General features: G+C 44.3%; 1 protein-coding gene across 1 annotated transcript; it reads right to left on the reverse strand.

Annotated features, from left to right (window-relative positions):
• Positions 1-12,461: 12,461 nt before the first annotated feature.
• Positions 12,462-14,459, reverse strand: BHLHE23 (basic helix-loop-helix family member e23). The gene has a single exon (XM_039719287.1). It carries the CDS (start codon positions 14,369-14,371, stop codon positions 13,694-13,696), a length of 678 nt encoding a protein of 225 aa, XP_039575221.1. The 5' UTR covers positions 14,372-14,459; the 3' UTR covers positions 12,462-13,693.
• Between the last annotated feature and the right edge of the window lie 7,483 nt (positions 14,460-21,942).

Here is a 21,942-nt window from a genome sequence, read left to right on the forward strand (position 1 = left end):
TGCCTGGGCCTCTCCTCTTGGCTAATAGCCCTAATGATTAACATTGAAAACAGTTTTTTCTTCTTTTGCTTTCAGTCTCAAAGGTTGATCTATGGTTATTTTCCCTTTTCTTCTTTAGCAGTCTTATTTCTCAAAGAAGAGGAAACTGAAACTCAGGAAAAGTCAATGGTTTGCTGCTGGACCTGTTTTTCACTAGGAAAATTGTAACAGACCTTTAGGATGCTTTTCTGTAACCCACAGCTAAACGCTGCTCCAGACCCTCTGCTCAGTACTTTCCTTTTTCTCTCCCAACTCCTCTTGAAGAGATCAGAATTGAACCTTTTTTTCCTTGCTGCAAAAAGTTTTATAAAACAGTTCAGAGCACCCCAACCCAAAGTCTCTAAGGTCACACTCAGGTGTCTAAAATTTAGTCTGAAACAGATTAATTTTGCTTTCTTTTCTGGTTGAAAGTCCAGTGAAGTGATGAAGGGTGATTTGCAAATTACTGTGAACTACTACAGTGGCCAAAATTTAATTGAATTAATAGAGTGTATTTTTAAAAATTATTTTATAGGGTGATTTTTTCACAGCTTAACCTTAGCCAAGGGAAAGGTGATTCTACAAAGACAACCAGTAAAGAGTTAAAGGATGCTGCAGAAGCATTGGCTGGCAGTTCAGGATGCAAATACACTATCCACTAATCAGAGCTAAAAGTGGTGTTCCTTGGTGGGGAATAAGGATTATTGTGCAGCAATTCTGAGTTGAGGTGAAAAGATTCATTTGAGATCTCACCCCGGTACCCAATATATATATATATATTTATATATTTATATAGGCACTGATCAATACATCACTGTACCTCAGGATGCTGTTTTGTGCAGAGAAATAAAGATCTTCTAAATTAATTTCTACTCCTGTCTCAGAAGCACTGTGGAAAATTACCCAATGGTGAAGAATGTCACTTACTAACATCACATTCTGCCCATGCAAAATGGTCGATGAATTAATGTAAATAACCCACAGTATTTTGCTTTACATCTCCACCATAACTTAGAAATCTCATAAAGAGAATGAATCAATGAGAAAATGCAGATCTGATCCCTTGATGGCTTTTTTTTTTAAATAGTGGCTATTTTGAAAGAAATCTTCTGCTTACTTACATGAACAACACACAGAAAAGAGTTAAAAGTGGCACATTATCTTTCCAGTGACATATTTAGCCAGTTATTCAGGCTATAATGAAGCTGTGTAATGAAGTCAATGTCCTTGAAAGTTCTTCATCAATTTTTTTCTCATCTGTCAGCATATCCACTTGCCGACACAATATTAATTAAACACAACATTTCCTGGAGTGTTGAAGTGAAGTCCCATCACTGATAATGAACAGGTTTAGGAGAGTCACATCCCAACAAAATTACTTTTTAAACCAGCCTTATTAAGCAGAAAATTAGACCTAAATCACCCTACAACATCCTCATTAAAAGCCACTGATCCTTGGCTGCTTCTATGTTCTAACATCTTTAATTAGCAAACTGCTAGTCTATCTGCCATGATAAATGCTATTAATCTTACCTTTCATTTGCTTTCTCTTAACCTATCGTTTGCCCACTTCAGGGAGACACAGGCTTCCACCAGGACTCGTTTTGCTGTGTTTAATGTCCTTGTAAGGATGAAAAATGGGGCAGTCACGGGTTAAACGCGATGACTCTCTCCACCCTCGCTCCATCACTGAATTTCAGAATTTGTAGATATCTCAGGTGGCAGACTTGCTGTGTTTGAGGGAAAATTAAGAGCATTTTCCAGTGGATATGTATGGAATACTGTTGTCAAACCTTGGTTGTAAATCACAGTGCAGCTGCAGTTCAGTGCCCTCTCTGCTGCCCTGCTTTAACCATGGAAGAGTTATGGACATCAATTAAAAAAAAACCTTCTGGGTGTCTGTGAAGGCTCCACCCAGGGAAAAGAAAAGCTTTAAAAACGCAATTGCATTTTAGAATTGTAGCCACTAAATCTGCAACCTTTGAGGAGCCTTTACAAAGCGTGACAGCTTCACGGCCTCCTTAACATTTGTTCACAGAAGCTCCAGAATACATCAGGACAAATAACACACTGCATCAGGCCACTTTCACATGGCATTAGTCAGAGGCAAGTGCACAGTGCAGTGCCATACTCTGCATTTCAGAAATGCATTGCTGTTTGCTGTGTTCTCAGGTGCAAAATGCCATCTTGGATGTGCACTGCTTTTTTCCCCAGTTTATAGCTGTGGAATTGGGACTTTCCCCTCCATTCATTCTGGCTGATTTTTGCAGTGTGTCTGAGCATCATCTTCTTACGGCAAATAACATCAACCTTGTTCAGCTCACAGCTCCTGGGCAACAGAGAAGTACAAATTTAACCTCCCTCAAATATCTTGTGATAAATTCAGTTTGCCTGGGGGTCAGTCTCTTCTCCCAAGTAACGAGTGATAGGACAAGAGGAAACGGCCTCAAGTTGTGCCAGGGGAGGTTTAGGTTGGGTATTAAAAAACTTCCTCACAGAAAGGGTTGTCAAGCTCTGGAAAGGGCTGCCCAGGGCAGTGGTGGAGTCACCACCCCTTGAGGGATTTAAAAAGGTGGTACTTTGTGAACGTGGTTTAGTGGTAGGCTTGGCAGTGCTGGGGTAATGGCTGGATGATGATCTTAGAGGGCTTTTCCAACTTAAACTATTCTAGGACTCTGTGACTCAATAAATCTTTCTAATGAGCCTCTGAGAGAGGCTCTGCCCTGGCTGAACACTCCAAGTCCCAGAGGCAGACACTGTCCACAACCTTCAACTTTCAGAGCTTAACTCTGATATTTGTCAGGATAATTCACTCCATGTGCCCCTATTCATTTATCTCTTTCATTGCTATCATCCCATATTATTTAGTGACCAGACTTGCCTCCCACAGATACAAACACTTTCCCTTGGCAGCCTTAATGAAAACTGCTTTTAATTTCACATTGCCCTGGGTTATTCTGGCTGCTGATGGGCTGCTTCTTACTGGGGACAGATTATTCTAACTGCTAGGAAACCACGACCTTTTAAGCTTTCATTTCAAGTCCTAATTCTAGCACTAGGCTGTAAGGCAGGGGCTCCTCTCACTGTGTTCCTGCCCCTGAAAACCAGGCATCTATTCTGAGCTATCTGTGCAGCTTCTGCAGTCAATGCCAAGAGATAAGCAGCCCCAGAAGGCGACTTGTCCACCTATTCTACAGTGACATGAATTACCCTTGGGAAGCTGTTATCTATTATTCCTCAGGATGGAGACAGCCCAGGCTTAATTAGTTGTCTGACTTTTAGATGTTGAGTTTAGGTACAATAATCTGACTCCCAGTGATTTTTTTTTTCTCTTTTTTTTTTTTTTCTTTCTGGAGCAGATGAGTCATGATTCATATGCAAGGATTGTACTCGTGAAGCTGTGCTTTTCTAATGAAACCCTTCTCTCACCCCCAATATGTTTCCATTATCTTGCCATCAGGAAATAATTTTTTCTCCTGCACATGAAGACACATGACATGCTCATTTACCCACACACGTGCGAAACCAGATTAACTACTCCATAAATTAGTTAAAAGATTTTCCCAGAGAAAATGAAGAGGAAAGGCATGTAATTTCCACTTTTCAGCTCCTGAATGAATGAAGACACTTTGTCTGCTCTGTACATGACTGTTTAGACAGACACTAGAAATCAAGATTTCTGAATTGTGATGACCAAGTTTATGTGAAAAGAGCTCCTCCAATCCCCCCAAGTTATTCATGTTTTTACCTCAAAATCAATGTCCACTATGTTGGAGGTTTTTCATGTTTGGCTTAAACTCCAGCATCCCCTGTCTCCAAATTTGGGGTATGCTGCTTCTGAATTTTAACAGCTGGACCAAATGAAACCCCAAATTCAGGGTAAAACCACATCTCAATGGAAATTGAGACCAGAATAAACTTCAGTTCTAACTCAAAGAGAGTGTTTCAGGTCAGCAGCTGGGATAATGTGGTGAATGAATCATAGGTCAGGCAGCAAACTGGCTGAAAGTCATTAAAGAGTCATCAGAATATTTGTTATGAAATAAATATCAGCCTTGGCCATGATGGGATGGGTTCTGGGGCATTCCTGCCTGAGCAGATACCCCTCACATCACTGCCAGGATGAGCCACTCTGTGTTAGCCAAGTCCCAACAAAACCCCAGCCTACAGCCCCTTAGAGCTTTCAGAAGTTTTTAGATTACATTAAAGTGAAAAAATGAGTGTTACTGCTATTGCAGGACCTGGTGGGAATGACACTCCAGTGCAAATTAACTGAGACACACCTTTTTGTCTGGGCTGAATTTTTTTCATGCCTCAGCTTGGTCACTTAGGTTGTCTCCTTTTAACTGCAGCACTCCTCATGTCAGTTCCATGAATGTCATTGGGTAGATGAAAATGGTTTTTTATTCCAGAAAACTAGACCCAGCCATTAAGAGTGTTTCAGCCAGCAGAACTGTGTGTGTGTTGAGGTGTTACATAGGAAATCACAGCAAGGGCCAGGGAGTAGAAATGAAATATCAGAATCTGCCCAAATAATGCTGATCACAAAAAGTAAATTTCACGATGCAAACATGACAAAATTCTCTGAAGCTGGGAGAGTGATGCTGGTGCACAATAAGTGTCAGACATGGATTAACTCCATGGCATGAGAACCAAAATCTGGGTGTCAGACTGGGAAGGGAATTACGGGTGTGCACTGGGGCTGGTTCAAAACCAGAGGCTAAGGGGGGGATGTGACTACACAAATAAAATAATCCCTGTTAGAAGTGCCTGTTTCCCTTGCAAACAGAAAAACAAGGAGCTGCTCAGGCAGTGATAGCACCTCCTCCTCCCACTGTGTACCAGCCCTGCTTCCTTGCTGGGCTAGCAGCTTTGTGCAGGGCTCTCTGGGCTGAGCCTGTGGCTGAGCAGTGACAGACAGAGAGAAAGAAGCAAAGCACAGCCCGGCAATGACATTTCACCTCACAGACTGGTGCTTTCCCAGAGCCAGGACCCAGGCTGGAATCCTTGCAGGGCAGGAAGAGAAGGGCAGGAAGGGGAGCTCAGAGAACCAGAAAGATGCATTCAGCAGCGGGGGCAAGTTTCTGTAGCAAAGCATCTCATAAACTCTGGCCCAGATTCTCCCCTATGACTTGACCGTGCTGAGCACCAGACGAGGATTGGAGAACAAAGATGGCTTGAAGCCACCTTTCTGCTTCTCCACTCGGAGCAGCTGGGGACTGGCTGGTCCCCAGGGCAGGTTCAAGTCGCCTCAGGCTGTTGTAGCAGCAGGAGACTGCTAGAAAATAGCCAAGATGCAGCTATAGCTCCTTTCCAATTGGCTGTCGCTGCTCCAGAAGGAGCCAGGAGGTGACTTGGGTGACACCACTGCCACAACAGAGGGTTGATGTTCCCAGGGACCCCGAGTGTGAGGAGGGAGAGAGAAAATGTCAGCGTGGATGCTGCTGGGGAGGCAGAGCAATGCGTGGCTTATCTAGGAGCAGGAAGCACAGATCATCTAAATTCAGATCTGGTGAGCCACTCACTCCAGTCCCTGTGTGTCCACGGGCACACGCCTTGATCTTTTCTGTGCCTCAGGGCAAGGCAACGGGAGAAGGAAGTCGAAAGCAACAGAATTTTACTGAAATGATCAGATGCTGCTTCCAAATTGGATTTAACTCTAAAAACCAAAACAAAGTAAATATCTGCAGGCACGCACACTCAATGTGGTCAAAAATTAATTTATCATGTATTTATATAGGAATAAGTCTGTCTGCAGGTTGGATCAGAAATCCACTGAGGGCAGAAGCATTTACAGGGGAGAGAATTTGCAAAGATGAGAACAAGCAGTTGAAAACAAAAAGAAAAGGAAAAACTCTTGCCTGACAGGCAATTTTGGGTTTGCTTTTGGTGAAATAAAATACAAGACCGACCCCAAGAACCTACACAGGAGAGAAACAGCAGAGAGAAGGTGCTCTTTGTGCATTGCTTACCCCCAAAAAGGCGTTTTGTGGGCTGCTACAAGTAAGCACCTGAAAGAGGAGCCAAGTCAGACAGGAATGAGCTCTCCTGTGTTGAGCAATCTTGAAGTACCAAGATTATTCCATATAGTGCCACATCCAATTGCAACAGGAACTGTTAGGAGTAATAGAGCTCCTGTAACTAAAGTGTTTTCTGTCCTCAAATCTTCCAGGAAACCGACTGAGGCACGAGAGGGAAAAAGCCGAGGGGAGAAAACTTGTTAGAAGTAAAATTGTATTTTCTTGGACATTGGAAAGGATGTAAAACTGAGCCAGAGGCCTCCAAGTCAGCAGCCATTTTAACATTTTGCACGAGATTTTCATCTTTTTCCCCTACAGCCTGAGTTCTGCTGTAAACACTGAGTGCACCCACTATGGCTGTCAGCTGGGGAGTTTGCTTTACACTGAAGCTGCCAGGAGATAAAAAATACTTAAGGTAATGTAATTCTCAAATGGAAGGCATAAGGATTTCTTCATGACATCTGTGTGAGGAGCGCAAGACATGAGGTTTACTTTCAGCAAATCAATAAAAATAGGATGAATGCATTTGGAAACCAAAGCAAAGGTATGCTGGGTCTCTGTCATTCTCACTGCAAAGCTGCCAGTGGCACAATAGGAAAGCAACACCCTGTACTGTCCCAAAACATCACTTCTTTTTATTAAGGATAAAATAAATGGATGAAAAATACTATTCATGAGTTTTTTGGCTTGAACGGGCCAAAGCAATTTTTTAGGAGACCAGTGGTTTTCATGCAATGGCACTGCCTGTGCTACAGCCAAATGGTGTTGTACAAAGTTTCATGAAAACACATGAAAATCATGCTGGTAAAGCAACCAAGAAATGACAGAAAAAAAGACACAGAAGGAAAATAAATTGTAGGAACACTTATTCATGCAGGCACACATGAAGGAACATATGAAAAATCATGCCGGTAAACAACCAAGAAATGACAGAAAAAAAAGACACAGAAAGAAAATAAATTGTAGGAACACTTATTCATGCAGGCACACATGAAGACACTACACATATGCATCAACACATGCATTTTACACTGACAAACATGCCCACACACACAACCACATTTACCAGCACAACCTAATTTCCAAAGTGTTTTCTTCAACAATCGAATGGGTGCCCTTTGCTTGAAGGCAAGCACAAGCACAATAAATCCCTTACTGGTAGCACTGAGGAGGAAGCATTACTGCAGACTCTGGAAAAGTTCAGCGCTGGTAAATTCTGATGAACACCATTACTGTGATTACTGCTCGGGCACAGATATGCCTGCCTCATTGTCATTTCTTATACTACATCAAGCACAGGCTGGTGGGGACCTAGTGCTGCTGTCGCCCAACTGAATGTGACCTTTTTTGGGTGACCGCGCTGCAGTGGGGGTTTTCCTCCTCCTCTGGGAAAGCGTGAATAAAAAAAAAAAAAAAAAAAGAGAAAGAAAAAAAAATGCAGACCAGAGGATGCAACGTAAGGTTTTAATAAGCCCAGAAATTAAACAGATGAGCTTTTGGCTTTTAAATGTCAGCGTTGTGGCTTCCCTGTCATTCGCGGGAGGAAAGGGAAGGGGCTAAATATCCTGGGATGTGGGGAGTTTTAAAGTGCATAATGATGGCGATAAAAATCCATAATGTCAGTTGCCTTGTGGCAATCAACAACCGTTTCACATTATGCTTGCATCTTAAGGTTTGCGGCCAAAAAACAGATTTGCCTGCGTCTCATTAAAATAACGAATGCAGTCCGAATGGATCTGCAATGATTCACTGTACGTCACACCAAATCACAGCGCTCTTGGGAGCCAACTGACTATGGCCTCATTACTTTAGACAAAAGTGGGCTTGGAGGAAGAGCTGGGGTGATGTTTTTTTGCTCAGCCATGTTTTTCCCTTTGAAATACTTAAGGCAAAAGAGCAGATAGGTTTGGTTTTTTTTTTCCCCCCCATTGGTAGCTGAGGAAGGTTGGGTTATATTCAAAATACAATTCTGTATTGATACACACAAACACACAAAACATCAATGTTAGCGTGGGGGAAGAGGAAATGAGCAAATAAAAATGGCATTAACAGAGCAGATTTTAATGAACATGAATCAGTGATGAATTGGAAGACTTAAAAATTAAAATAAACTGTTAAATAATTTAAATACAGATATATTTGAGCTGCCTCACCAGGGCAAGGAGTTTGAAAAGCAGCACGCTCCCCTCCTCTGTGTTGTAAGACCTTAAGTACTTGTGGTTTGTCTTCTGCAAGTCTTTGTTCTGCAAATTTCACTGCCTTAAGCATAGCAAAAAAATTAAACCCTTTCATTTTCACTCTGAATTAAATTGACTAAATATCTCTATACATTAGTTAATTGTAATGCTAATACTTATGATTAATCTGTTTGGCCTTAAAGAAATATGAGGGTTACGCTCAAAACTGTTCAGTGTTTTAGGAATAAACATTAACTCAAATTTTACTATTGTGAAGTGAAGCTAAGACTACTTAAAAATTAAACTGGTAATTTAAAAACTGTATGTATTCATAAATACAAATAGAAATAAGAATTTTGGGTAAGGGCCAAAAGAATTAAAGTAAATTTTGATTATGAAGAGATTATATAAAGTCCTCGGTGAAAATCCTACCTCAAAACATCTGAAAGAATGGCAAAGATCTCAAATGTATTACTGGTTTTGATAACTGGTTCCATTTTCTCTTATGCACATATACTTTATTGTAAAGAGAAAGTGCTTGATATCAAGCTATTTTCCCACAAAAACCACATGCAAATGTATTTCTAATCTGATCACAAAATATGTTGCGTACCCATTTAGGTATTTTTTATTTCAGGTAGAAGAAAAACTACCTGAAAAACATTCATAGAATGACTGATTTAAATGTTATAAATCCCTGAAATTTTCATCTCCCTTTGAATGAAATGCCAAAGGGGATTAAAGACTAAAGACATATCACAAACAAATTTACATTATTAAAATTACTGTAATCAAGAGTCTTTTCTAGCCTTAATCAGGATTAGTGAAAACAAACCCCCCCGCAACTTTTCTACTATGCAATACTAATCAAAATTCCATCAAATGACACAGAACAATATAAAAGCAGTTTTGAGAATTGAAAATATTGATTGGTGTATTTTAGCATTCTTTAGAAGCACTTTCACTGACTCAGATCAAAGCAATGATTGCTGTGCTGATAACTCACATGGCAAGGAACAAGCGCAGGTAAAACAAATTTCAGTAACGCTGCAGCGTCCAACATCTTGCTTTCAAGGAATGCACTCGATGAGCACAATCCTGTGGAAGTGAAACATGGAGTGCTAAGTTTTGTTCTCCTAAATTGCAAACTAAATAATTCCAGCTGTGGCAAGCTGGGCTGGAAACTTGTTGCCTGTGAGGACTCAGCCTGGCGGGATGTGCCGCGGCTCTCGCTGCTGATGAGCAGGTTCAGGCTGAAAAGCCACAAAAGCTTTAATGAGGGGTTTATCCACCGTGCCCTACACTTTACACGTGCTACAAGGCTGATATAATAAAGGTATAAAGCTTTTCTGGCCTCTGAAGGCTCTTAAAGGTGGCTTGTTGGGTCAGGAAGCAGCACTGTGCCCCGGAGTGCCAAGCCCCGTCTTGCTGGCACCAATATCACCAACGCTGCCAATCTGCAAAACTGCACCAGGGTTGGGCCCTACCTTCATTTCACCCTAAAACTGTCTAATGCTCTTATAAAATGGAAATTATAGAAATGTATATGTAAAGATCAATACCAGCAAAATTATCTGAGAACAGAAAGCAATCACTTTCCAAAGTCTTGGAAACAAGCTCAGCGTGCAGCAATATTCAGGTATTGTGAGAGAATGCCACAAAATCACTGATATGGATCAAAGGACAAAGAAAGCTTCATGATTCTCACGCTTCTTTCCAGGAACTCCAACTGACTGAACTTTCTGCTGGTATCTGAGGTAGACAGCTGCCTTCTGGGCCCTCCATCCTCAAACCTGTTGCTTCCCTGTATTTGGTTAAAGAACATTTTACCTGGCAGGCTCAAGACTGCTCATGTTAAACCTGGGCTGATGCAGTGCAAGCTGGCAGCTGTTTTCAATCCCCTATTAGTGACATTATATATACTGGTTAGTAAAACCTTCATTCTGGTTAGTGACAAGAATTTCACAAGTTAAGAAACACAACAGACAGCAGAGCAGCATTTCCTCCTTCTGACACTTCTTGCTGCTCAGTCTTGAAGTTCAAAGAAAAACTAAGTGAGGTTAGAAAACAATATATTATATTTAATTCAAAGTTGGCATTATGTTTTTTTCCAAGTATGAACAAATCAGGATAATAAGTACATTAGAACACATGATCAGTATTTCAGTTCAGTCTGAGCTTACACAATAAATCCTTCTTGGGGAAAAAAAAAAAAGAGCAAGCATCATAACAAGAACATTTGAGCAGAAAAAAATAATCTTCAGTTTTTCTCAAGTCCTCCCTTCATATTCTCTGAAACACCAAATGGAAGGAGACACTTAAAACATGGTACACAAAATATGCCAGAGAAATGGAGAAACAAATACAGGACTTCATCCTCAGGATAACCACACACAGCTGCAAGGTTAGCACTGATGCTTCCCACACAAATGCAATGGTCAGCTGCTCGTTTATCCCCTGCCAACAGAATCATCTTTGAGAAGTATTAGGCATTCACATGGTAGCAGTTTCAGCAGCAGCTCAGTGCACTGTAAATCACCTCAGAGCAGATGCCTTCCTGCCATGAGAAACGCTCCACCTCAGCATCAGCTAAAATCCTGCAAGCCCAGGGTGGGCAGGAGCAGCTGACAGGACTGAATTTACAGATTAACTGAGAAGTTGGTCAACTTTCTTTGAGTTTAACATTGTTTGTTGCAGGTTACAATTCATCTTATTTTTCTTTTTGAATTTAAACTGTTGTACTTTAAGGTAACTTGCCTTTAGTGTTGTTTTGATTAATTCTGCACTTGTTTTTAATATTTGGCCTTTTAACAGCACTTAAATAGTCAAACTTGTTATTTTTTCTTTCAAAAAAATTTTTAATGCAGGTGTTTTCTTCTGTATTCGAAATTCCTTACTTAGCCTCCTGAGATTATTTAATTCCAACTGGGCTCTTTAAGAGTCTTCTAAATATTTCAAGGACTCCAGAAGGTAGAATTTTAGGGTTCTAGGTAGGTATGATAGTATGAGTAAGTTTTTACTGACATAAATGAAAGGAAGAGATTTAAAACAATCACTGTACTACAACCCATAATTCCAAAAATAGCTTGTCTCAGACTGTGAAGAGATTTTAGGCTCTGAAATTAGTAAGACTTCTTTTTTGGGCCATAATTATTTGACAAAGAAGCAATTACAAATTCCATTATTTTTAGCCTTAAGTCTTTAACTAAACCAAACTCAGATTAAATATTAAGCTGTTAAATACTTTATTCTCCAATTATTTTAGTTTTGGTGAAAAATGAACAGTTAAGCTAATCTCCATTTAAATATTCTCAATCTTCTCTAATTTTAACCAGAAGTAACATACATCTACTTAAAAATTATGATTCTCTGTTTAAATGGCCCTTTTTTTTCCCCAAATATTTCCTAGCAACAACTCAGTCTGCAAAATTTTGAGTGACCTTTGCGGATCTGCAGTTTCCAGTAATTTTTGCTTCAGTAGGGGTTTTGGTTGGCTTTCACTTCATCAGATGTGCTTTAAGAGCATTTTCAAAATTTTCTTTTACAGAAAAAGGTATGAGAGATAAACTGTTCTGTAAAACTACTCTATTTTCCTCCCTTTTTTAATTACAGGAAAGAAATTAAGATATAAAAATGGAAATGAGCAGGAACCAGTTTTAAACATATGTCTTTATGAATAAGGCTTAATCACACACTTCGTTTTCCAAACACAAAAAAGTCTTTTGGAAATGTATTAATTAAAATTAAGTGCCATGGACAAGCGCTTCAGAGGGATGGCAGCCCTTTTCAAATTAGCATAACACTAGCGACAGGCATGGAAATTGGTTTAATAACCCTAAATAGTTGCACCCCACTCCTAACACAAATGGCCACGGACAGCTCGAGCCCCCGAGGCTGCGGCTGTACCAGTTTACGTGGTTGCTCTGACACTGGGTGGGTATTTCCAACCCCAACAGAAAGAACTGAATGCACCTCTATCATCATTATTATTATTATTATATAATTACTAGTGAAGCATACAAGGCACCAAAGCGTTGAACAACATAAACCAGAAAACCAAAGTAACCCAACACAAGCGACACCGAGAGCACTTTGTAACTTGTACAAACACAGTCACCATTGGCAAGAGATCCTCAGTTCAGTCATGACATTAAGTGGCCCAAACCCCAGAAGTAGATCTAGGCTCAAGATGTAGATAGAACAGAAAACCAACCAAAGGGATAAGCAGAGTTTTTTAGCGATTTCCTTCCCTGCCGTGTTTTCCATGGGGTGCTCAGAGCTCAGCTCGCTGCTAAAATAACGCCAGTCAAACACCACTTTCAGGGCACAGCATTTCCCAGCAAGTGTCAGAACACACAGCCTAAACCCCTGCCTGCTTAACTCAGAGTCAGACATAAGCAACGGTTTGTTTTTTTTTGTGTGCTCCTGATTCAGGAAAAAGTGGAGAAAAAACCGCAAATCCCTGCTGATAACGAGCTGAATATCCACAAGCTTTTTCCAAGTATTCTAATCATTCCCCTAAGTTCACACAGTTGTTCCTGCCACATCCATTTCTGCTTTACCTGACTCCAGCAGGGGTTTTGCCAGCTGGTTTTAGAGACATGTAGGACAGAGAAAGTGGTTATTAATGCATTTTATTTATTATAAATACATATAAATATGTTAAGTCACCTTTTGCTTTGTTTATCATGATGAGCAACGACTTTGGAAAATCATCTGGAAAACTTAACCAAGCTGAGAAACAGGCAAACAGCAAGCATTAGCATACAATCACAGGTTCCTCTCAGTCCAAGAACGGGTTAATTTTTTTTAAGAGAGAAAAAAAAAATAAGCATCTTACTTTGAAGCATCAATTGTTTTAGCTAGAGTACTGGAAATCCCCCCTCCCAAGAGCTCAGACCAAATTATTTCCATTTGGATTTGTGGGTGCAGTCCAACCCCAGCTGGCTACACAGAACCCCCTCCGCCCATGATTCTGAAATATTGCATAGTTTGCAGCTGGATTTTGCTCCCCCTTCCTCCTTTTAATCTATTTTTAACACAGGTCGATCATGCCAAAGCAAATTCACTGAGGTTTCCATTTCCAGATCTCTCTCCCTCTCTGTTTTTCTATAGTTCTGTTTCAAAACTGCTCAAAAACTTTGTAGCTCAGAGCAAGCGAAAAGCAACATTACGCTCACAATCCACTGACAGGCTGGGAAGGAAATAACTCTACGGATGAAGTTGCGCGTGAGGGGGGAACTAAATAAAGTAGAAAGTGGGTGTTTTGGGGGTCCACGTGAACTGCCAAACATTTCCAGATGGGGAGGGAGGGGGGTGTATTTAAGAGAAGAACAAAAAAGAAAACCCGGACTTAACTGATGGAAGGAAGAGCCAGGGCTGATGGCAGTGGAAAAGTGCACAGAAAAAGAAAAAAATTAAAGAAAAAAAAAGAAAAAAAAGAAAAAAAAGAAAGGAAAAGCCCGAAGAAGGCAGAAGTCAAGGCTTGTCGTTACAGTGTTTGCAGAGGGCGGACGCGGCTCCTGTGAAGGCAGTGCATTTCTCGGGGCAGCCGGGCACGGCCGCGCCGCCGAAGGGGTACACGGGCGACTGTCCGAAGGGGTTGAGGGTGGCGGGCAGCGGGGCGCTCAGCGCCTGGCCCTGGTTCAGGTAGGCCACCAGCCGCCGCATCTCCTCCAGGGCCTGCGCCTGCATCAGGATGTAGTTCTTGGCCAGCAGCAGCGTGGCGATTTTGGAGAGTTTCCGCACCGAGGGGCTGTGCGCGTAGGGGATGACGGAGCGCAGCCCGTCCAGCGCGTCGTTCAGGTCGTGCATCCTCCGCCGCTCCCGCGCGTTGATGCTGAGCCGCAGCGAGCGCTGCTCCTTGGGCTTCTTGCCCAGGGCTCCCCCCTTCAGCTTCGCCTCCCGCTCGAAGCCCGCGCCGCCCTTCACGCCCGCCTCGAAGCCGTCCTCCTCGTCGCCGCTCTGCTCGCCGCTGCTCTCCGCCGACTTAGTGCCCATGGCCCCGGCGTGGAAGTCCGCCCCGCCGCCCCCCGCGTAGGCGCCCCGCGGGCCCTCGGCGCCCCCGCGCACGGCCCCGTAGGCGAAAGGCGAGGGCCCGTAGCCTGGAGCCAGCGCCAGGTACGCCTCGCTGCCCAGCGACTTGAGCTCAGCCATCGCCGGCAGTCCCGCTCGGCCGCCGCTGCCTGGGCGCTGAGGAGGAGGAGGAGGCGGCCCCGCCGCTCCGCTCCGCTCGGCGCTGCGCCCGGGCTGGGGGCGGGCAGTGAGCGCAGAACGGCCCCGCCGCACTTATATCGCCGACAGGGGCCGCGGGGACACCCGCCGCCAATCGCAGGGCAGAGCGCTCCCTTCCCTTCCCTTCCCTTCCCTTCCCTTCCCTTCCCTTCCCTTCCCTTCCCTCACCCTGTCCCTGGATGTTGGAAGCTCAGGGAAGCACCAGGGCACACCCGGTGCTACAGATCCAGTCATGGTGGTTTTAGGAGGGCTTGACAGAGGAGGCACCAGTTGTGCAGGGACATTTCCAAGGCAAAGGCCCTGTCTATTCCCATTTTCTTCAGGAGCTCACAGTGTTCTTCCCTTCCATGTGCCAGGAACAGTTTAGATCCAGCCCTTCTCTGAAGGGACCCTTCATCCTCTCCAGCTGTGAGTACCAGCAAAAGAGTGTGGCACTGGGACAGGAAACAAACCACACCATGGCCTGCAGGGTGGGAGGAATCATCACTGGGACTGCTGGTGTCTGATCCATGGAGGAGAATCCAAGGCAACCACTGGCAAAAGTGGAGCTGCATGCAGAAGGACAATCGGGATGTTTAGTCCCATATTCCTGCATCAAGATGACAACAAGGGCATAAACTTTTATTGCAACAGAAAGAGATCCCAATTTATTTATTTTCTAGAGTTTGGAGATTGGTTCATATTCCTGAGGTTTGTTTTACAGATAGCATAAGGGCATTCCAGGCTTTCTCCATGCATGACATGTGCCTGGTCTGCTTGGAAAGGATGGGAATGAATCCTGAATCCTGTGCAGTGCCACATAGCTGCGAGCAGGTGGATATTGCCTGCAGGCAGATGCAACCAGTTGCTGCAGATGCACCTGGCAGTTTATTTGCTGTAGTAAATAGCCCGGGTGTTACAGTGACAGGAGGCTTTTTCCAGAATGGGGTTTGTTTTTCTCAGGCCCTCTCTGAAGTGCAGTTGGCTTGTCCCCTTCCCATCAGCTCCCTGTGTGCTGTGTGCTAACGTGAGATGACGAGCTTGTCTCTCTCCCTTCCCCACATCAGAGCCAGGAGAGCCGAGATGAGCAGTGACACATTCAGCCCCAGCTGTGCTTGCAGAGCTGCTGCCTGAACGAGGCTGTTCCCTGCTCTGACTGCAGTCTGGGAGGTTTTGTTTCTGCTTTTTGGAGGAGTGGAGCACGTAAAACTGGCTCTGCCCGAGCCTGGCATAGAGTGTGCAGCAGGTTTGTCCATCATACTTCTCACTGGTGTTCTCTTACCTCACCTCCAGTGTTTGAATGTTACAATATGGTCACATCTCCCTTTTGCTCCCCTTATCAGGCTTATCCAACCATGAAGACCAATTACTGATTTTAGTAACTTAATTGTTTTATGAGAATTGAACCACTTAGCTACTCCTGGGACAGATCACTCTATATATTCATGGTGACACTCTATATATCCACTGTGACTTTCAAATGCAAGTGAGCACAGTGTGACTTCTCATCTCTGGACCCAGTCCCACACTCCAAGTCATAACAGACAAATGGATTCTCATCTCTGGTCCCACACTCCAAGTCATAACAGACAAATGGAAGGAGGTACCAGAATATCATCACTGGCACAAGTAATTCCCATTAGAAAGATGTAGAGGAAATGTTAAAAGCAGGATTTGTGCTACAAATTATTTACTTTTTTGTTAAGATCTCGCAATCAACTGTTACAAACTTTCAGGAATTCTGGTTGTAAAGACACGCTGCAAGTACTGCCAGCTTTCTAAGAATGCCATGTGCATCTAAGTGGGCTGAAAATCAGAAGCAAGCACTTCTCACACAGGCTGTCCCATGGTTTATTAAACAGATTAGTTCTTCAAGGGTTATTTCAACACTGAAGGGTAGCTTGGGAGGTGCATCAGCTACAGCAGAACAGAGCAGGAGGATTTGATGCTTTGTATGTAATTCCAAAACACACAGCTGAGAGAAATAATTTGGAGCCTGTATGAATCTGAAATTCATTCAAGTTTAATGTGCTAACAAAAAAAAGTGCACATGGAAGAATTTGCTTTGGACTTCTTTAAATTGCAGCTGTTAATAGGCATCTTTGAAAATACTCAACCTGGTTTCTCACTGAAAACTGAGAAAAAAAAATATTAGTTACAAAGACTTCCACTTTCATTAAAAAAACTTGTTTAGCTGGATAACAGCATTTTTTGACTGAGGGACAAACTCACAGATGGATTTTTTTCCTATAAGAAAAGAGAAGGGAGCAATGGTGAGAAACACGGCTCCATCCCTATCAGCCCCAAGTGGATACTAAAAGTAGAACCAAACAAAATCTCTTTAACAGATCAGAAGAGAGGAGGTTTAAGAGAGACCAATATGCTCTGGTCGTGTGGTTTTTGCTGGGATGGGATCTGTCCCTCCTGGGAGATATGTCGGTTTGTCGGGACGGGTCTGTCTGTCCCTCCCTCCCGGGAGCGGTGCGGGTCCGTCGGGCCGGGTCTGTCTGTCCGTCCCGGGAGCGGTGTCGGTCTGTCGGGATGGGTCTGTCTGTCCCTCCCGGGAGCAATGCGTTCGTCGGGCCGGGGTCTGTCTGTCCCGGGAGCGGTGCGGGTCCGTCGGGCCGGGTCTGTCTGTCTGTCCCGGGAGCGGTGTCGGTGTGTCGGGCCGGGGTCCGTCTGTCCCTCCCGGGAGCGGTGTCGGTGTGTCGGGCCGGGGTCCGTCTGTCCCTCCCGGGAGCGGTGTCGGTCTGTCTCGCCGGGCTGGCGGTCCCGTGCTGACATCTAGCGACCAGCGGAGGGCAGCGGGCACCCACCGCCCCCGGCACCCACCCGGCTCCTCGGCATCGAGCCGGGGGTGGGCAAAGCGCTGCAAATTCCGACGTGACCCCCAAGGCTGAGGGGCACCGTGGGAGCCGTGCGGGTCTCGGGGTGCAATCCCACACCTGTGCTCCGGATACCGGGAAATGCAGCCCTGCCACTGCTGCAAGCACGTCAGGGTTTGGATCTCATATCCAGGCAAACACGAGGAGGGTGGAAAGCAAGGGGATGTTCAAGCATTAAAATGTGTGATTGGATCGTTTTCTGTGGGTACAAAAGGTGGTGGGATGAGTGGAGTTGCTCTACTGGAAGCTCCCTGGAACTGCTGGAAGTGGTGGGTGAATATTTCATCCCCTGGAAACCAGCAAGAATAACCGTGAAGGAAAAGCACAAGCAGTGGCAATACTGTGCTGGGTCTGGCTGTTTGGTGGGTAGAGATAAAAACTCCAGGTGGGGAAAGCAGGAAGGGCTCGCTCTGGCAGGTGTGTGCCAAAACCACAGGTCTGGACTGGCCAGAGGTCATGGAAGCATGACAGGAGTGCAACAGGAACTGGAGCTGAAGTATTTGTGTTTCTGCTGACTCCCTGTTTATCACTTGTCTGCCACACAGCTGAGGCTTTCCTCACAGAAATTCCTGAGACATGCAGGACCAGCTTTATCTAGGGGAAGGAAGATCTTATGGCTCAGGCACAGGGGTCTGGATATAAAACTCCTGTTCTCAGTCCTGCAGTTCACTCAGCTCCTAACAAGGAGTTGATTCTGCTTATAAAACCTTGCCTGAGAAATTAGGTGTGTGTGGAGCCTGTACTTGTGACCCTTGTACAGTGATTGTGCATTCATGGTGATATAAAAGGCAGTGAAAACTTCCACTACTGATCCTGCAAAGACCACCAAAATTCCTACAGCTTTTAAGAGCAGCATGAAGAGTTTCGGTAAAACAAAATTATCACAATTGGATTGTTCTTCAGACAAAGTGATGACAAAGTCAGGTTTTCCCAAGCAGTCAATCATTTGAGGACCTAGGAGGGCATTTTGTGAATGAGACTTCCAAAAGGGAAATCTTCATGCAACTTTAAAGGTTGTTTTGAAACAGTTTATTCAAAGTTAGAGTTTGTTTAACAAGTACAAGCCTCTGGGACAAGTTTTGCTCTGCTTATGTCACTCAAGTCATACTTTTTCCCCTTCACTAGATGGCAGCAAGAAGATAGCTATAGGGCTTTGTAGGATTAGCATTATTTTTTTTAATACAGTAAACAGAGAGTTTCAATTGGTTTCTTGTTTGAATGGATTTCTTTAGCAGTCCCCTCAGAGAGAACGCTCTCAACAACCAAACCAACCAGCAGCAAGTTGGTCAAGAGCAGCGGCAGAGGAGCCTGAAACACCTCCTTCCCTGGTAGGAGAGGAGAGACTCAGCGTGGCTGCGGGTTTGGGTGAGTGTTCCAGCGGGGAAGGAGCGATTATCCGGTCTGCAGGTCCCTCTGCTGGCAAAGTCTCTTCTTGCACAGCCGGGCTCGGAGGCAGCGGCGGTGCCGCAGGGAGGGTTGGCAGAGCGCAGGGCTCGGCAGGAGGGACAGAACACCCAGCCAGCCTCGGATGTGCCACAGCAGCCCCCGCCCCTGAGGAGAACAAGGACACATCATCCTCTCTTTCCCATCTGGCTCTGTTTCAATCTAGCAGAAGGATGCGGGATGTTTAAACCTGATGTACAGTTCTTGCTGCTCCCAAGTCCCAGACTCCTTCTCCTGCTCCTCCTACCTGGTCTCCTGAGACTACCAGTCCTTCAGCACTAGGACAAAGTTCTTTATGGCACCTAGAAATGCATGGACGATCCTTAGCTCTGGCTACACCCTCTAAAAACCGAGCAGCCCTCATTATTGCTTCTGCTGAGGGAAGGGATGTACAGACACTGAGCCCTGCACAGAGAGGAGCAAGCAGGTATTTTCAGGGAAAGCTTGAATTCTCTTATGCAGAACTTCATCCCAGAACATGCAGCTACTGAAGAGAAGGCAGTGACAGGGACCCAGCCACCCCTTAGAGTGCAAGCAAAGGTGTTGCCTTTCTTCAATGAAATAAAACTGAGTGCTGGAGGAAGAATCGGGGTACAGGATACTGAGGGGAAGGTGCTTGGTTTGCCAAGAAGAAAGAGTTGATGGAAGCAGCAGGATGTGGAAGGAAGGGATGGGCTGGCTGTTCAGGGCTGAATAACTCTGTATGGTCATGGTGTGGCTTGGTCGAGGTGGTGCATGGTCAGACTGGCAGCCATGGGTTTGGTGTCTGTGCTCAAGCCTGTATAACAATCCCATGTTGTCACATCCTTAAACCTTAGAGGCACTAAGGAAGGTGAAGGGGATTCTCCTGCTCTCTGACTTTCTGGCTTCTCCCACTGACAGTGTTTGTTTGGCTCTCACACTTCTGGAGAACTGACCCATGAGAAGAGCAAGTGATGCTTGAGGTGCTTGAGGGAGCTGGATGTGAGAGGTGGCTTGAAGGAAAATCAAAAGGGAAAGAGTTTCCAGTGGCTCAGGGCTGCCAGTGGATGCAGAATGTGCCACAATTCAGGGAAATGGGACAGGCTTTCCATCAGAAGGCTTTTAAAGCAGGGTACAGTGTGATGTCCAGGCTTCTGCCCCAAACAAAAATGCTTTGTTCTCTTTCCTGCTTTTCCAGACGTTTGTGCTTCTCTGGGACCTTTCAGTTCCCTCCTGCAACATGAATATCACAGCCTAATGAGTGAGGGAAAACTTGGCTGTCCTAATAAGACAAGGGAGCAGTTGAAAATGGATTAAGAAGGGATTGAATGTGTCTTGTGAGAGCTTGGCTATTGATTTCTAACCCTCCCATTCTGATGTTATTGCAGAAATGATTTTCTTCTGCACTGTGCAGAGATTAAATATTAATAAATAGAAAATTTAAAAAAACGGGGGAGAAAAAGAACAGATCCCAAGACATCCCACTGCACAATTAAAAACCAAATGAAGGATTTCTAGAATGAAAACTTTATTTGCTGAAGTTTTCTTGAGCTCAGAGTAGAAACATAAGGCGGTTTGATGAGATAATTTGTAATGTTTCTATTTAGTGTTCTGTAGCAGGGGTGTGTGATTTTGAGCCCTATCTCATTGCAGTGGGTTGAGGATAAAGACAGAATAAAAAAGGGATGGAGATTTACTTAGATCTCATTCATCAGTGACCCATTTACTCACTGATGATGAAGTAAGGGGGTACACACAGGTCTGCTCTGCCTCCACTTGCATCCTGCAGTCATGCTCAGTTCCATTAGGCTTCTATTTATTATTTAACAGAGGAGATGGAAGACAAGGCACACCAAGGTGATTTTTATGTCCTAGATGTTTCATTTGCACAAAGAGTGCACAAGCTGCTACTCGCCATGACCTCTGTGGTTTCCAAGTGGAACCCACGTTCCCTGGGTGTCTGCAGGAGGAGGTGAATGCACAGGCAGGCTCTGCATGCAGGTCAGGGCTCCCAGGGCACACAAGAAAAACTGCTCTGCACTTGGAGCTCTCCTAGGAGAGCTCCACTGATCATTCTGCCCCATCTTCCTCCTCATTCCATCAAACTGGGCACTAACTGAGACAAAAAAGGGCATAACAAAAATCTCACGTCCAATTTCTTGCAAGATCAGTATTTTTTTCCTGTAGCAAGATATGAGATAATGGAAAATGCAAATTAAATTTGGAGGCATGGAATATGGAAGACCATTCCTTTTCAAGGGAGTTGTAACCATGGGAAGGGGAATTGTTAGGATCTTACCCAAACCATTAATGCGCTCTTCCAGCACTCTAAAAGGTTACTTATTGTCCAACAAATTCAGAACAAAATTAGGGAATGCAGACAGAAGGGGAAGGAACAGGAAATAGCTCTATGGTGTCATGAGCACAACCAAAGGTAGGATTTGACCCACTGCTTTTCTCCAATCCTGTCTTCAACAATCAGTGATGTTGCTGGCTGATTTCCATCCTAATTCAATAGTTTTCAAGCTGCACAAGATGTTTGATCAGTGTTTTATATCCCAAAGAGACCCTTCTTTGACAGACTCATAGCTGGATATACTTTGTGCGCTCCTGTCTCTATTAATCTTTTTTAATGATCTCTCCTGAATTTCGTGGCTGTGGCTGGTTGTGGCTTTTCTGCTGCCAGTTCTCCATGGCCTTGATGCTCAGCTATTTCAAGTCAGCTCATTGACTTTGGATCCTGTCCCCACATTACTCATTTCATTATGGTCCTGCAGCCTGTTCTTTGTTTCCTCAGCAAAGAGAGCTCAGATGGAACTTTAAGCCTGTGGAGAAAGAACCAGCACTTGGATGGCAGAGATACTGAGCTGTTTCTCTGGATTTGAGGGAATTTGGTAGGTAAATTTGTGTCAAACACGTCAACAAGTGGAAACCTGGCCCTGGGCTTCAGATTCTGTTGTAGGGCTGAGCAGATGGTGCCCCACTCTTTAGTCTTTTACCAATTCACTGTGTGCCTGAGGTGGCCCAGGTCTTGAATCAGTGGGAATCAAGAAGCTAAAAGCTTGTGAAACCCTGGCTATAAATTGCTGGAGCCTCTACAGCTTCAGCAGTGGCTCCTATCAGCAGAGCTGGAGTGCCTCACATGCACACCCTCAGTCTGTCCTGAAAATAAAACACCCTAAATTGAGCAGTGGTCCAAGAATGCTTAGAGAGGCTGTTTTGAGG

This window comes from Passer montanus, unplaced genomic scaffold (genome assembly GCF_014805655.1).
Source record: "Passer montanus isolate IOZ18808 unplaced genomic scaffold, ASM1480565v1 scaffold41, whole genome shotgun sequence".
Lineage (NCBI taxonomy): Eukaryota > Metazoa > Chordata > Aves > Passeriformes > Passeridae > Passer > Passer montanus.